Source organism: Perna viridis, chromosome 6, assembly GCF_037379345.1.
Source record: "Perna viridis isolate PV_CMFRI_1.1 ecotype Kerala chromosome 6, ASM3737934v1, whole genome shotgun sequence".
In the NCBI taxonomy this organism is placed as follows: Eukaryota; Metazoa; Mollusca; class Bivalvia; order Mytilida; family Mytilidae; genus Perna; species Perna viridis.
Genome location: NC_142450.1, coordinates 16542680 through 16556657, shown reverse-complemented (window position 1 = coordinate 16556657; position 13978 = coordinate 16542680). Strand labels below are relative to the sequence as shown.

Below are 13978 nucleotides of genomic sequence, written 5' to 3'. Positions count from 1 at the left end.
TTTATATTCTTAAACCTCAACAGTGTTAAGTATTAAGAATGCACAGATTCCAAAGTAGGAAAATCCTTTTGGAAAGGAAAAAAAATATTTTGTGTTTTCCGACCTAAAATCCACGAATTAAAGTTTGCTAAGTGTTTGGGGGAAAAAGGAAGAGTGTTTTTTTCTTATTAGGTGGTCATTGATAAGCATACTAAAGGATAGCATAAAAATACTTAGTATTACCACTAAAACTATTTGTAGGTGAGTCAACCACTGTCTAGACATTTATTTTTGAAAGAACAAGGTGACCTTAGGGTTAGAAATTGGGTCAAATAGTTTAATGGTCAGTTGTATTAATAATGATAGGTGACTGAGAGCAATCAATTTTTTCATATCTCTTTACCTAAAATAAATTTCACAATGATGTTTTATTCCAGGGTCAGTTTTTCATGGTATTGGAAATATTACATGACACACAGGTGTACTGTATCATAATATCTGAAGACTTGTCTAGATTTGTGTACAAGTTTTTGGGTATTCTTTATTAGTCATATTTAACTTGTTGGAAATTTGGTCAAGTTGTCGAGTTGTAGTTGTTTTTTTTTTGGTTTTTTTTGTTAATTGGTGGAAATCTTTTTTTTTCCTTATTTTCTTTTTTGTTTATTGGTGGAAATCTTTTAATCCGCACATTTCACAAGATGTAATACAGTGATATGTTATGTGTACATTTTTTTTTTTCATTTAATTTAATTTTTGCATTTGCAAAGTTTGTTGAAATCAAGCCTATTTCCCTGACCCTTATTTTTTTGTCTCTCGGAAAGTGCTTGAAAACTATATACAATTCAGACCCTTTTCCTGTTGTCTTAATCTTACAACCAAAACACTAACATTATGTAGAAGATTAAGATTAAGATCAAATTTTTGTGACATCTCTTCTTGTTGACTCTGTATTGTTTGTCCCACCCATCTTGAAACCATGTACCTGTATGGCATCTAATGTCAATTTTTTTTACAAATATTTTGAAATATGAGTAAACTTAGATTAGCATCTACTACTTAAGTTCCAATAACATGCTTATAAGATGATTCAACTGAAATTATCCTGTAAAAATTCCCTTGGAACAAATCTGTTTTAAGTTACCAGAAGAATCTCTTATAGATTCACAGTCACTTAGTGAAATATACTATTGTGTGTAAGTATCATTGATGTATAAAGTGTTCCCCACAGTTTATTATACCCCAGCAAACAAAGTGTGACTGTCTGTCCGTCTGTCCACCGTATTATCAAAACTGCTCCAGCTTTGTTATGAAACTTTGTGGGATGTAATATAACCACACGAGGATGTGCATACTGTCAGGAATTTATTGACAAATATTGTAAAAACGATGGTGGTTGAACTTATAAGGTTTTTCAGCAAAACTTGGTCTCATAAAAGCAGAGTGCTTATGAAGGACCAGGGTGTCAACTCCCTCCCAAAATGGTTTATAGGGAATAACCCATAGGGTTGTACATCAGTGTTAGCATTTGTCCAATTTTAGAATCAGTAATCTGATTGATACCAGAAATACATGAACATCATGACTGAGTCCAGGCAGACATTAGATAATGACAAAGCAATATTTTGTCAGTTTAATCTTACCTTTGTCATAGATAGAGTACTAGTACCTTCAATTGAGTCTCTACTATGATGGTGTAGTTAATGCATCAATCTTTCATTTGAAAATTTTCAGTCACATGACCTTATTTTAACCAATGATATTGTAAATAGGGTGGATATGGTCAAGTCAAGCTTTAAACCTGCATGTGTATGCTTACTCAGGTCTCATAAGTTTGATGGTAAACCAGTTGTTTTCTGTATGGATTCTCATGTATATTAAGTTTCCATGATTTTATTAATTATATGTTAGTAAAATTTTCAATATTTAGCATTACAGTGAAACCAGTTTAAAGACGAAAACTTACTTTATACTAATTTTTTTGTTTACTTCACAACAGATAATTAGACTGAGTGCATTTGAGCTGACATAACACAGTTCTACTAAGTCGGGTTTATACATGTTTCTTAACTATTTTAGGCAGTGACCGATTTAGGATTGGGTTTGTAACCTCCTAAACCCCCAACCTTTTGTTTTTAGAGTAAGCAAGGGAACCAAGATTCTACCAGAAATCAAAAGAATGTAATCAAGGAACAAAGACCAGACATGAAAAAAAGACACACGACAAAGAACATGAAGTAACTAAAAAAATACCTACAAAGTTAATCAGAAGTAAAGGACCATGGACTAGTTGCACTGATATGGAAAGGGTCCTCTGCTTTTCTTGAAACGCCAGCTGATTTGCTCACAAAAAGTGAAGTCCCAGCTAGACAAAGGAGGAAAGGAAAACTAAGGAGTGGGAATTACGTTAATTTCATGCTAAATTTGAAAAATAATAGCCTGAAATCTTGTGATCAATTCCTGTAGATTTGGGTTTTATCAGGTTTACTGGGCTTGATTTGCTTGTATTATGTGCACTGAATACTATGTATACAGTATATTTATGTTTCCTCAGTCTCAAATGGTTGGTCTTGATCTCTAAATCTGTCTGTTAAATGAATACAGACACTTTTCCATAGATTCTCAAAAGAGGAGGCCCCTCCTCCTCATTGGCCTGAGAAGGGGCCCTGATTTGTCATTGCTCAGTGATTTCCTATATAATCAACAACATTGTACCAACCTAAGGGGGGTGGGGGGGCAGGTCCCCTTGGATCCCCCTAGGCACTTGCTAATTGTGTTCTAACTCCCTCAATTAAAGATTCTCAAAAGAGGAGGCCCCTCCTCCTCATTGGCCTGAGAAGGGGCCCTGATTTGTCATTGCTCAGTGATTTCCTATATAATCAACAATATTGTACCAACCTTAGGGGGGGGGGGGCAGGTCCCCTTGGACCCCCCTAGGCACTAGCTAATTGTATTCTAACTCCCTCAGTTAAAAATTGTAAATTTTGACATTTTTGGTTGTTTTAAGATATCATAATTTCATTGTTATTCCATTTGTCTTACCCTCATATTTTTGGCTCACAATGGGATTAGATTAGTGAAGATGACGTTATATCAAAGTAATTCATTAATAGCCTCGAAAAAATTGCTCAGGACAGAATTCCTTTTAATTACTGTTTAAGTGCATCAAGACCAATGTAACATGTAATGACTTGTCTCACAGTGATATATTTGTCAGCATATAAATAACTGCAACAAAGACCTAAATGAATTAATTATGAATTTCATATTTGATGGATTTATGACTGGCAATTGAATGATTTCTAAGAGATTGATAACTGATAAATATCATAAATCATCTGATTGTGGTTTTGTTAGATAAAATGGAAGATGATTGGTTCATATCAATTCCAGAATTTTGGATCATCAATGTAAAGTCATCCTTCAGATCGTGAATTGAATAAACCGTGTCTGAAAGGCAGATATTAAAATATTTCTGCTTTTATATCTTTTCAATGGTTGGTCTTCTGATTATAAGTTTAACAAATGCACAAACTCCAATAAGACTCAAGAAATATCACATGAACAGACAGACAGACAGACATTATGTCTTCATTGTATTTGCATATGAACTGATGCTTTGTAGCTTTTAAAATGTTTAAGAAAATACTGAGATATATGACAGAGGAAATATAAACTAATGTGGAGAAAATAAACTTTATAATATTTTAGAATTCATATTGCAATATCTGGGATGGGGGGGTATGTAGGAATCAACCTGTCCATCTGTCTGTCCACATTTCTTGTAAGTGCAACTCCTCTACTCAAAGTATTTTGATGAAATTGTATAGGAAGGTTGGGCATCATATGTATATATGATGAGGGAGTAAAGTTACAGTCCGAAGACTTTATAGAGAAAATTGAACTGGATTTGAAATGGGTTTTTACTCTCCTATTTCTGGTTCAACAGCCTGATTTAATGACATAATTTTTATTTCTTGGTCAAAATGAGTCAACTACCTTTGTCTAGACACCCTTCAGGTCATTGTGACCTTAGGGCATAAAATATATTAGATATTTTGGTCAGTTTACATAATATCAAGATATTTAAATTATATATGGGTCAGTAAATGCAGTATGTCAGCTGATCTTGGGAAACTGCACATATATTTTGCTTTAAAATTCAGTACAATAGCAAAATGAATGAAAATATATTTCTATCATACCAGCAACATTTTTATGGAAACATATTTTACAGATCCATTGTATTTCTTTTTTTTGTTTATTTATTTTGAGAATCAATACTTTGTTGGCACCTGGCCTCTATACTTGAAGAATGTCAAGTTGATTAGATCTCTTGAATTTGTTTCCTTTCAAATAAAATCTCAGGAGTAGAGGGAAATAAATTTAATCTGGTAAATTATAAATCACTGCATAATTATGATCTGATGCACTTTTGGCATGAATTGGCAAAATTTTACAGTGACATAAGTACAACAGGAAAAAAAGAAGAAGGCATGGGTATAACATACCATTTACTTAAGGAGACTGCAAATCTGCACATTTAGATGTTTTACCAAAAATATATATCTACCAGTGATACTATAGATTCTTGAGCATAACCAGTGAATGTTAAAATGGTCCTATTACATGACTAAAGTTGGAAATTTTCGGTATTATGGCCTGCTTTTGACAAAAGTTTATGGAATGATTTAGTCTATGTTATTCAGGAAAGGAATGACTTCTAGTGCTCCATTGGTTAATTTATAAAGCATGTGACCTAAATTTGACCAATGATAACTGTTATGGTTAAGTCATGCTCATGAAGAAAATCTTTCATTTGCATCATTGGGCTATCTCTGTGAGGCCTGACATAACTTAAAGTAGTGAATCAAAACGAACCACTGTCACCTTCAATATACCACGTCTACTTGTCATTGGACTTCAGGTAAGAATTGTGTCTGTTACTACAGGGGTTTCATTATTTTTTTTCAATGCAGTTACCTTTGGTTTTGTAGGGGATACTTTTCATTATTTTGTTTAATAAAAAATGTATGAAATTTTAAAATTCTGGAGGTACCTTTCAGTAGTTTGGAAGAGTAAAATTACCTGGATCTGCTCATAATGAAAGACCTGTACTATAAATTTTAAGGTTTCATTTTATAAAAAAAAATTAATAAGAAATTTAAATCTTGTTGTTGAAACAGACTTTCTAGTTACAAAATAATGTAGTGGAAATTTAATGTTCTGTGTATTGTTTCCAAGTGTCATTCTGAGGAATTGAGTCTTTTTGTAATTTAAGTAGATGTACAAATTGATTTTGTGTTATAATTTGCTCAACAACAGTGATTCAGAAAGTCAGTAGTCATTTGCAATTAGGCCCATTGAATCTAAAAAAAGACCATTAAAATAGAGTGTTAAAAAATGGCCCATTTAAATATATGTGTTTTATGTTGAAGATAGCATATTAAAACACTAAAAAAAGACATTTCAAAAGGATTAGTAGTAAATCTTACTCTTGAAATTTTTGTTGAATGAAATTTGAAAAAAAAGAGGTATATGAATGAGCCTTAAGTACATTAGTATAAAAAAAAATTTATGACCCTATCATTGAGAAAACATACAGTATAGAATTAAAATTTACCACTGTTTATTTTGCAGTGGCATACTGTTTCCCTTGTTCAACACTGTCAGACACCAGCATTAATCAGCATTATTAAAAAAACAAAAACAAAAACAAACAAAAAAGACAGTAATAGGAATGTATATTGAGTCTGATTCTTCTGTTCGACAGTTAGTAAGGTTCTGTTTATGATTTACTGTGAAGGTACTTTGATTTATGGATACCAGTATTAGTGAATTAGGAAAGACGCACAAGTTCGTGGATTCTTAAAATCTTGGTTTTGAAGTTTTCAGTATACACATCAATGGGTTTCTCCGTTTAGTTTTGGCCTATCCACAAAAACCACAAAAATTGGTACCCCACAAACAATAGTACTTTCACAGTACATTGATTCCCCCTGAACAAATATTTAAATTAATTCAAGTGAAAAGTTCTTTTTCTAAATAAGATTGTTTCCCCCGAAACAAATATTTGAAGAACATTTTACAACATTTGTATGTACCTCCAATGATGTTTTTGGTACAATTCATGATTTAGTAGCAATGCTACCACAAGTAATAAACAAACTATCATTATTTGGGGTTTTAGTTTAGAATAAATTTTTATTTGTGGTATTTATTAGGATTGTGGTTAACCAATTTGGCCAAAAACTCTTTATCTTAAAATTAGGTTTGTCAATTTCAAATAGAGGTTATGAACTGTCACCCACTTTTCAAAACCTGGGAATGATTTACAAATTAATCTTTTCAAGTCAGATGGAAAATTCACAGTGGGTTTGGTTTAGACAGGTATCTCTGTGTTTATATACATGTACCATTACTCTGAATTAAGACATTGTGCATCAGTTAATTATTTAAGAAATAAATCATGGAAAACCAGGTACTTTTTTAAACTTCCTTTATATCAATTTGAATGGATTTAGAACCTTGTTAAATCAATCATCTATCTAAACCAAAGCAATTTTATTTTAAAGTCTAAAAGAGTTTTAGTTTAGCCAGTTTTCACTGTTTACCACAATGTTAAAACCTGTTAAATACATATGTGCAATATTGTAAAAAAAAATATTTTCCCAGGGCCAATTTAAAGCCTCTCTTAGTCAGGTGCCACTTCATAAATAGCTGAAGGAATGCATTGGGGGTTTAATGTAGCCATTTAGATTACTAGGGTGAATTGTTCATCATTAATATTTTGCCAAAACTTTATTTTTCTCCTTTAGAAATTAATTATGTAGATGGTAGTGATCAAATGTTCCCTGTGAAGAAATGTTTACATTGTACATGTGAATTATGTTATTTCACCATTGAACTTTTTCAAGCAAATTAATATGCATGTTTCTCATCTAATCTAGTCCTCCTTTTTAATATGTTTTCACAACAAAGTCTTTAATTCATACTCTTGATTTGTGTCTTTTCCAGATGGAGTTTAATTGGTAATCACCGAAAAATCTAATTATTGAATTCTGTGCAATATGAAAGTAATTATTCAAGAGTTTTATATGCCATTCATATATTGTTAACATATCTTATAAAGGTTAGGAATTTTTGTACTGACATCTGGTGTGTTGTGCAACACTTAAATCAAGAGTTAAGGTTGAAATAAGAAACCAACTGCAGGTACGAGAACACAATTAATTCCCCTTGGTTATAGTTCCGAATATAGTTCCAACTTTGGTAGTAGGTACCTTCCACATTTTTTCATATTTTTACTGGAAACTTATTTGCTGAAGTTTTGCCTCTAATTGGTAGAAAATAGGTTAGAATTACATGGGATTTTTTTTTCATTCATCAATTCTGACTAAAAGTTGTGATTTGGTTCAGTGGAAGAAGGTTAAAATTTAGGACTTTTAACTCAGTTCATTTGTCATGTTTACCCCATCTCCGAATTATATGTATTAATTTCAGAAAATGATGGTAAAATTTTCTACAATTTATATATAAAATCCTGTTTGTACATATCTTTAGGCCAGAGAAGTTTTATTCAGTTTGCGCCGGTGGAATTTTTTTAATCTGCTCAAATGTGTATATTGAAATGCACTAGAAAATTAATTGCGGTCTCGTGCCTGCAGCAACCAAATTGTGATAACACAAGTGGCAGTAAAGATATGAGAAAATTTTTTTTTTTTCCAAAGAATTCTTGCAACGAGTGGAAGATTGCATATGATAAATAGGCTAATGTGCCAAGAATGATTGAAGGTTTAATTCTTAGGCATTAGTGTAGTTTTTAAGTTGTTGGTATGACAGCTTCAATTGGTTTATAGTACTAATTGTTGTTGGTAAACACTTATTGAATGTTTCATAAAGTGACTTCATTTGATCCCAATGGCATTTCAATAAAAAAAATCATTGAAAGTTATACTGGCTCACTTCAGATACAGAGATAGTAGATCAGTTAATGTGGTATGGTAATTAAAGTATGTAAATTTAATGCCTTTAATTAGATCTTATATGCATAGGCATATCCTAGGGATAACACAATGCTTGAAAAAAATGATTGTTTGTTCAGTAAAAGCAGAAAATAGCTTGAGCCCCTTCTCCCTTTGAGTCCCCGCCCACTGTCCTTTTTGGAGTTCCTGGATCTATCACTGATATGCCTTCTTTGTATCTTAATCTTTGTATAATTAAAATGCTATTAAATGACTGCCTTCAACTTTTGTCATGAAGATGGCCCATTGATAGGATAGGATAAACATGTGGTTAAGGCAACAATGATAATTTCTTGTTAAATGTCACAAAAACAATCATAAAATGGAGTTTCCACGTTTTATTTAATAATTAATATTTAGTCTTTAGTGCAAAGATTGCAACAGTAAGTGGTAATTTCATCCAAAATTTAAAAAGGAACCAAGATCAAATTTCACAATTTTGGATCTTTAATCTGATCGTTTCCATGGTTAATGAATTACTCATATTTTCTGTTGAATTTCCAAAACAAAACACGAGTGTAATATATTGCCTGACATGAATAGTCCAATCAGGAAGGTACAAGGATATACACATATCATTTAAATGACCAAATATGGATATATATGGTCTGTAATGTAGGGTGCGTATTTTTGTCAGTGGCAATCTGACAGTTGTCCAAGGTCATACTTATTTGTATGTCTGGTCTATATATGTTTTTATTGATGTCAGTTGTGGTTTTCTTTGACCTAGTTTGATTTGCATGGGTAATGAATTACTCACATTTTCAGTTGAATTTCCAAAACAAAACAAAACAAAACAGCCCCGTGCAGGTCCGGATGTTAAAAGAATAGGCCTGCAGCAGCGCTAAGCTTGTTGTAAAAGGCGACTAAATAGTGCTCAGAACCGTAGCCGGGGGCTAGGGTGCTGTGCCCACAGAGCAACTGGGATGTGTGCCCCCAGGTGGTGGAATGGGGTACCCCTGGTGTGTTACATGCTGGGGTTGTCAGGCTATAATACGGAAAACCTGACCGCAAACCATAGTGATGCACCATGTTGGGAAAGATGCCACGTTCCTCGCACGTTAAAGAACCCTACTGTGGTATTCTCCCTTGAGTAGGAACCATAGGGCTCCGCCACAGGAGGCTAAATTGCCCGACCCTAACCATCTCTCCCAATTTCCAGTGGCAATCAAAATTTGTCGACCCTATTGTCCTTGTGTCCCATCCCTTTTCACTTCATCATCATTTCATTTTCATTTTATCATCAATTTCATGTTCATCGTCTGAATATAGCTGAAATATTGCTGCTCGGACGTTAAAACCCCAACAAACAAACAAACCAAAACAAAACACGAGTGTAATATATCACCTGACATGAATAGTCCAATCAGGAAGGTACAAGGATATACACGTGTCACTTAAATGACCAAATATGGATATATATGGTCTTTAATGTAGGGTGCATATTTTTGTCAGTGGCAACTTGACAGTTGTCCAAGGTCATACTTATTTGTATGTCTGGTCTATAAATGTCTTTATTGATGTCAGTTGTGGATTTCTTTGATGTAGTTTGATTTGCATGCATCATTGTCGAACAAAACCTTGCTAAATACAGACAAACCTCAGACCTTTTTAATCTATATAAGGCCTCTTGGAGTTAGAGAGTTGGACTTGTGTTTGGTTCAGAGAGGTGTTTGGTTTACTAAGGTTCAAAACACATTTGAATTGGTATAAAAGGACATAAAAGTGTGTGGATTAGACAGGTTTTTTACTATTAAGGGTTTGGTTTATACAGGTTTTACTGTAATTTACACTTGTGTTCTACCTTAAATTTTTTATTTTTTATATTTTAACATTTTTACTAAGTTAAATTATTCTGAAATCTGTGTCAGATTTTGCCTTTTTATACCACCTGCAAACACAGTTTTGGGGGTACACAGGAATCACCCTGTCTGTCTGTACGTCTGTCTACATTTCTTGTAAGAGCAACTCCTCTTGAACTGCTCAAGTGATTTTAATGAAATTGTGTAGGAATGTTGGATATCATATGTAGATTTGCATGAAGGAATATAATAACTGTAGGAGAACTTTAAAGGGAGATGTTCCAATTTGAGGGTTATATATGTTAAAATCTTGTAATCATAACTCCTCTTAAACTGCTTAAGGGATTTTGATGTAATTTTATAGGAAGGTTGGGTATGATATATAAATGTGCTGGAAGATATATGATTAATTGATTGTTGGGGTCTAACACCCGAGCAGCAATATTTCAGCTATATTCAGGCATTGAACATGAAATGGATGATAAAATGAATATGAAATTATGATGATGAAATGAAAAATAGATTGGAAGCAAGGATAATAGGGTAAAAAAAATTGGATTTCCACTGGAAAAAGGTAGGTATGGAAAGGGTCAGGCAATTTAGCCTCCTGTGGTGGAACGCAAAGATTCCTACTCCTATTGGATAGCACAGCAGGGTTCTTTAACATGCTAGGAACGTGCCATCTTTCCCAACAAGTTGCACCACTGATTTGTGGTCAGGTTTTTAGTATTATAGCCTGACAACCCTGCATGTAACACGCCAGGGTTACCCCATTCCACCACTTGGGGCACACAGCCCAGTTGCTCTGTGGGCAGAGCGCCCTAGCCCCTGGCTAGGGTTCTGAGTGCTATTTAGTCACCTTTTACGACAAGCTTAGTGCTGCTGCGGGCCTATTGTTTTGACACCCGGACACTCATGGGTAACTTGAAGAAATATAATTATTGTTTGATGATGCCAAAAGGGGATAATCCTACAAACATTTACATTTAAGCCCAGTTGAAGCTGTGGGGGGTATGATCTTGTTCACAGTATGTCTAGTTTTACCTTCAAAATGATGTTGTCTTGATTATTGTTTTAAAAAAATGTAGTTGTACAAAAGAGATTTTTAAAGCACTGCATGTACAACAACTGAGTCACCTTTACTTCCAGTTTAAAAGTGTCTCATTTTATGTCTAGGAAATAGACAAAATAGAATGGTACACTTGAGTGAGGTCAAGGATATTTTCATAGATTATATGATTACCATCAGTAATCAGGAAATACACCCTATTTATCTTTATAATGTTCTCTCAAAGAAAATACATTTGGATATAAGGGACCACTCACATTGACCAGTATATACCCAGGACATTCCTTTTGGAATCTTGTGGGACGAAGTACTATTGTGATTCATTTTTCTGCTTCTCTCCAAACCCCGAGATAATGACAAAATGTTCCCCAGAATACCAAGATAATCCTTGAAACTGGCACTTGGTTTGCAACTAAAATAATTTTTATGAGTACATATGTATATATTTTATTTCTTCCATCTTTTTGTCAAAGATTTTAAAGTCTCTAATACACTTCACTCTGAGTTATTAATGTAACTGATATTCTTGTATGAGAACAAAGTACTGTAAAAGTACTACTGTCGAGGGGTGAGCTAGACCATGAAATTTGGTTCCCAATGAAAAGGAGGTTCCCATTGATGTGTTTATTGAAACCCTCAGAACCATGAATTCAAGAATTCCTAACTTGTGTATCTTCCCTTCCATTAAAATTGGTATCCAAGGATTAAAGTACTTTAACAGTATTGGTTGGAATAAGTGTCTGACCATTACTACTTTTTCATATAACTCAGGGTCAGACAGTAGTTTTTCGCATATATATCAAAACCAATAGGTTTAGCCAAACGCTTTCAATTGCTGGAATGATCCTTATTACAAGGCCTTCAAAAGTCTTCAGGGATCCAAGTTATCAGGCACCTCCTTGTTAGAGTTATTGCTCTTGAAAGATGATTTTTTTTTTTTTTTTTTTAGTTTTCAGAAAATATCTTGAAACCTGTAATAGATAGAAAGAAACTTCATTTGATGAAACGGTCCTTATGATAAGTCCTACCAAAGTCTCCTTGAGTCAGAATTGTTGGACATCTCCTTGTTAAATTTATTACCCTTGAAAGACAAACTTTAACCAGGAGAGCAATTCAGGCTCTTCGGAGCCTCTGGTTTATAAACACTGCAACTCATTATGTCAGAACATGTAAGGAACGATCCACCTGAAGGGATGTCACCTCACTTTGGCACATTTGTTGCAACTCTAAACCAACCTGTCTTCACTCTTTTCCCTAAATGGTCTGTGCTTAGTGAAGAAAGATTCAGTACCATTTCAAAAATCCTTAAGGATTGAACCCATGACCCAGCTGCACTTGAGATGAAATAGACAAAGATAAAATTTGTGAAAGGACATATATTTGTATCCTATTACTATATATTTTGACTGTAGATCACAAGGAAAAACACATTTCCTGTTCACCATGAATAAATAGAATTTTTAATAGGTGTTTTAAGCTTGATAGTGCTATTGAGCTCTTAAAATTCTGAAAGTAAGTTTACAAATTGCTTTGCATTTTCTTAGTTGTTATCACATAAATGACTTTTCATATATCAAGTAATTTTTTTTTGGTCTTTTATTTGTTTATCAATAGTTAGGATATGTCATCTGTGGAAACCACCACTTGAAGAATTGATATACCATCTTTGGAAACCAACAATTGTAGAACTGAGATTGGACTGGTTTCCTGTCTCCAAAAAAGGAAATGATTAATTTGATTTTAGTTTATAATTAAAAAACAACAATCTTGGTTAATTATGATTTCTCAATAGTGGATACAGGGAAAATTTATCCTTACAATATTTCTAGTGTGTAGTATGTAATTCAACCAATTGACAATACCCTGTTGAAGTTTTTGTTGTGTGAAAATGCCATGTACTGTTAAAGTTACGGTCACAAAATCAATCCTCTCCATTTGTTTTTAAGGAGGCTGCCAACAGACCGTTAGTGTTACCAAGACAACTTTCTGTTCTTGACCGAGGAGCAGGTAGGTAACTTAAATACCTATGTCTGAATTATGACAAATATCTTCCAGTCAGTATAAAAGTGTCAGCAGTCAGTGGGTAATTTATTATTTAAATATGTTAAAAAATTCCAAGAACATGCCCTGATTATACCAAATGTAACAAACTGAGTAAAATATATTACGAAATAAAAATGAGGACAAGGAAAACAATTTGCACAAAAAATTAAGACATAAGCAATATGAACTCCCACAAAAAAAGCAACATTAGAATTGGTCAGTAATTTAGTGGATATATGTAAATAGTCCTTTCATAGTAACATATTTTCACCTATGTGTGATGTCTGATCTTAGAACAAATGGTTGTACTTGACTTTGATGAAATACACTGGCATAATGGAACCATATTTTGTCATATAGCACAATGTATTAATCTTTCTTGATTCTTACTAAGGGTTTTCCCAGGGAAAGTCTTTACTGTTTTTCTAATGTTTTTTATGCCCCCGCAACGATAAGTTGGGGGCATATTGTTTTACCCCTGTCCGTCCGTCCGTAATTCTGTCCGTCCCATAAGTTTTCCACACTTTTTTTGAAAATCCTTGAAGATATTGAACTGATTTTTTGTATGTAATTCTTTCATGATTAGTTACAGATCGAGTTAAAGTTTCATTCCGCTACGCTGAGTTTTACCAAAATTATGGGCCCTGGACTTAAAAAATTCCCTGGAAATAACAGTTTTCCGCACTTTTTTTGTAAACCCTTGAAGATACTGAACAGCTTTTTGGTATGTGAGTCTGTCATGATTAGTTACATATAGAGTATAAGTTTCATTCTTCTACGCTGAGTTTTACCAAAGTAATCGGTCCTGCTTTTTAAAAATTGTATTGAAATAATAGTTTTTCGCTTTTTTTTGTAAATGCTTGAATATATTTAACTGGTTTTTGGTATGTGAGTCTTTTATGATTTGTTACAGATTGAGTTTAAGTTTCGTTCAGCTGTGCTGAGTTTTTATTAAAACCACATGCTGGGATGGGGGGGGGCATCATTTGTGTCTTACAGACACAGTAACACATCTGACAAAGTGCTTTTTACAATTATGAGTTATGATATAGCTGTATTAAGGT

General features: G+C 33.4%; 1 protein-coding gene across 2 annotated transcripts in view; it reads left to right on the top strand.

Moving 5' to 3' along the window:
* Positions 1–13978, top strand: part of LOC148613864 (uncharacterized) — a 135317-nt gene that overhangs the window by 107639 nt on the left and 13700 nt on the right. For both annotated transcript variants that reach the window (XM_088587507.1, XM_088587508.1), the window contains one exon: positions 12818–12878. In XM_088587507.1, the coding sequence (XP_088443633.1) occupies positions 12818–12878 (61 nt within the window). The remainder of the gene's footprint in view (positions 1–12817; positions 12879–13978) is intronic.